Genomic DNA, 1,431 nt, shown 5'->3' on the forward strand with positions numbered 1-1,431 from the left:
TTGTCCTTGGAGTTCAGTACCACGGCCTGGGTGTGGGGGATTCGCACCACGTGGTGGTCGAAGCCGGCGGTTGGTAGCCAGACCCGGGCGGGCAGTTTGTGGTTGAGCAGGGAGAGCTCGGAGATGAGTCGGTGGGTTTTTTGCTCCTTGGTGGGCAGGGTTGCCAGTCTCTTGCCGATGGACATCAGAGATTTGATGAATTCTCGTTCCGGGGCCAATCTGACCGGCTGCCAGGGGGGCAAAGGGCAAAAAGTTTTTAAAAACATTCACCAGAATTCACACTGGGGGGAGGAGCTTTCCATAATTACCCTCCTCCCCCTTCCGGTGTTATGAATGACCTGTCCTGGTTCTCCTCCTTTTAGGGATCAATCCAGATTAGGGGCCCCTTACTGGAGTCAGCATCCCCCACCCCCACAACACAAAAAAATTCCCTGAATGTAAATTCCCCACAGATTGCTCAGTGCTGCCCCCATCCTTCAGCTTTAATCTCTGGTCACCGAGATCCCCTCCCCCCACATAAATGGTAGCCAATATTAATTTACTCTGAGGTGCCCCCTCCCCCGAGGTACTTACCACTGAGAGTCCCCCGGACTGCGGCTCTCCTTTCCCCCCTACACCCAACATAACACACCGACCACCAAATCACCATCCAATCACACGATCCGGCTTGGACAGAGCTGGGGAATGGTAAAAGTTCTCCCCCAGTGAGGGAGATTCCCCTTCATTTCCTGTCCTGGTGACAACACAGGAAGTGAGGGGCCCTTCCAGACTGGAATACGGCCCCGCCCAGCCCTGTCCAAGTCCTGGCTGATTTTATTGGTCAAGAAGAATAATCTGAGGATAACCAACACAGATTGGCCAATCTGATCGCAGATCCCATCACCGGATGTCCAATTGGAATTTATTTTCCCGGTTGATTCCATTAGCAAAGAACGTGTACGGTCCTAAATCTGGCCAATCATCATCCAATCTGATTGTACAATTTCCTCAGGATGACCTGTGTACTACTAGAGCCTGCATGGCCGGATACACATGGTGAGGATTGTATGACGATTGCACAGATTGGGATTGGCCAGATAAAGATTGATGACAATTATAATCTGCCGAGAGCCAAAGTGACTTCTGATTGGCCGAAGGAGAGGGAGAAAAAAATGACGGAAGAAATAAGAAGAAGGGGACAGACATGAGGAGGGGGGAAATATGAGGTAGGGACAGGAGGAGGGGGGGGGGACACGTCTGGGAGGGGACAGACAGGAGGAGGGGGGACAACGTCTGGGAGGGGACACGTCTGGGAGGGGACAGACGGGAGGAGGGGGGGACACGTCTGGGAGGGGACAGACGGGAGGAGGGAGGACACGTCTGGAAGGGGACAGACAGGAGGAGGGGGGACACGTCTGGGAGGGGACAGACATGAGGAGGGGGACACGTCTG

The 1,431-nt window shown here is 53.9% G+C and overlaps 1 protein-coding gene across 1 annotated transcript in view; it reads right to left on the minus strand.

Moving 5' to 3' along the window:
* PI4KB (phosphatidylinositol 4-kinase beta) overlaps nt 1-1,431 on the minus strand; it is a 17,374-nt gene that overhangs the window by 8,087 nt on the left and 7,856 nt on the right. The window contains exon 4 of the mRNA XM_072428652.1: nt 1-227. Coding sequence (XP_072284753.1) covers nt 1-227 — 227 coding nt within the window. The remainder of the gene's footprint in view (nt 228-1,431) is intronic.

This window comes from Pyxicephalus adspersus, chromosome 12 (assembly GCF_032062135.1).
Source record: "Pyxicephalus adspersus chromosome 12, UCB_Pads_2.0, whole genome shotgun sequence".
Classification (NCBI taxonomy): domain Eukaryota; kingdom Metazoa; phylum Chordata; class Amphibia; order Anura; family Pyxicephalidae; genus Pyxicephalus; species Pyxicephalus adspersus.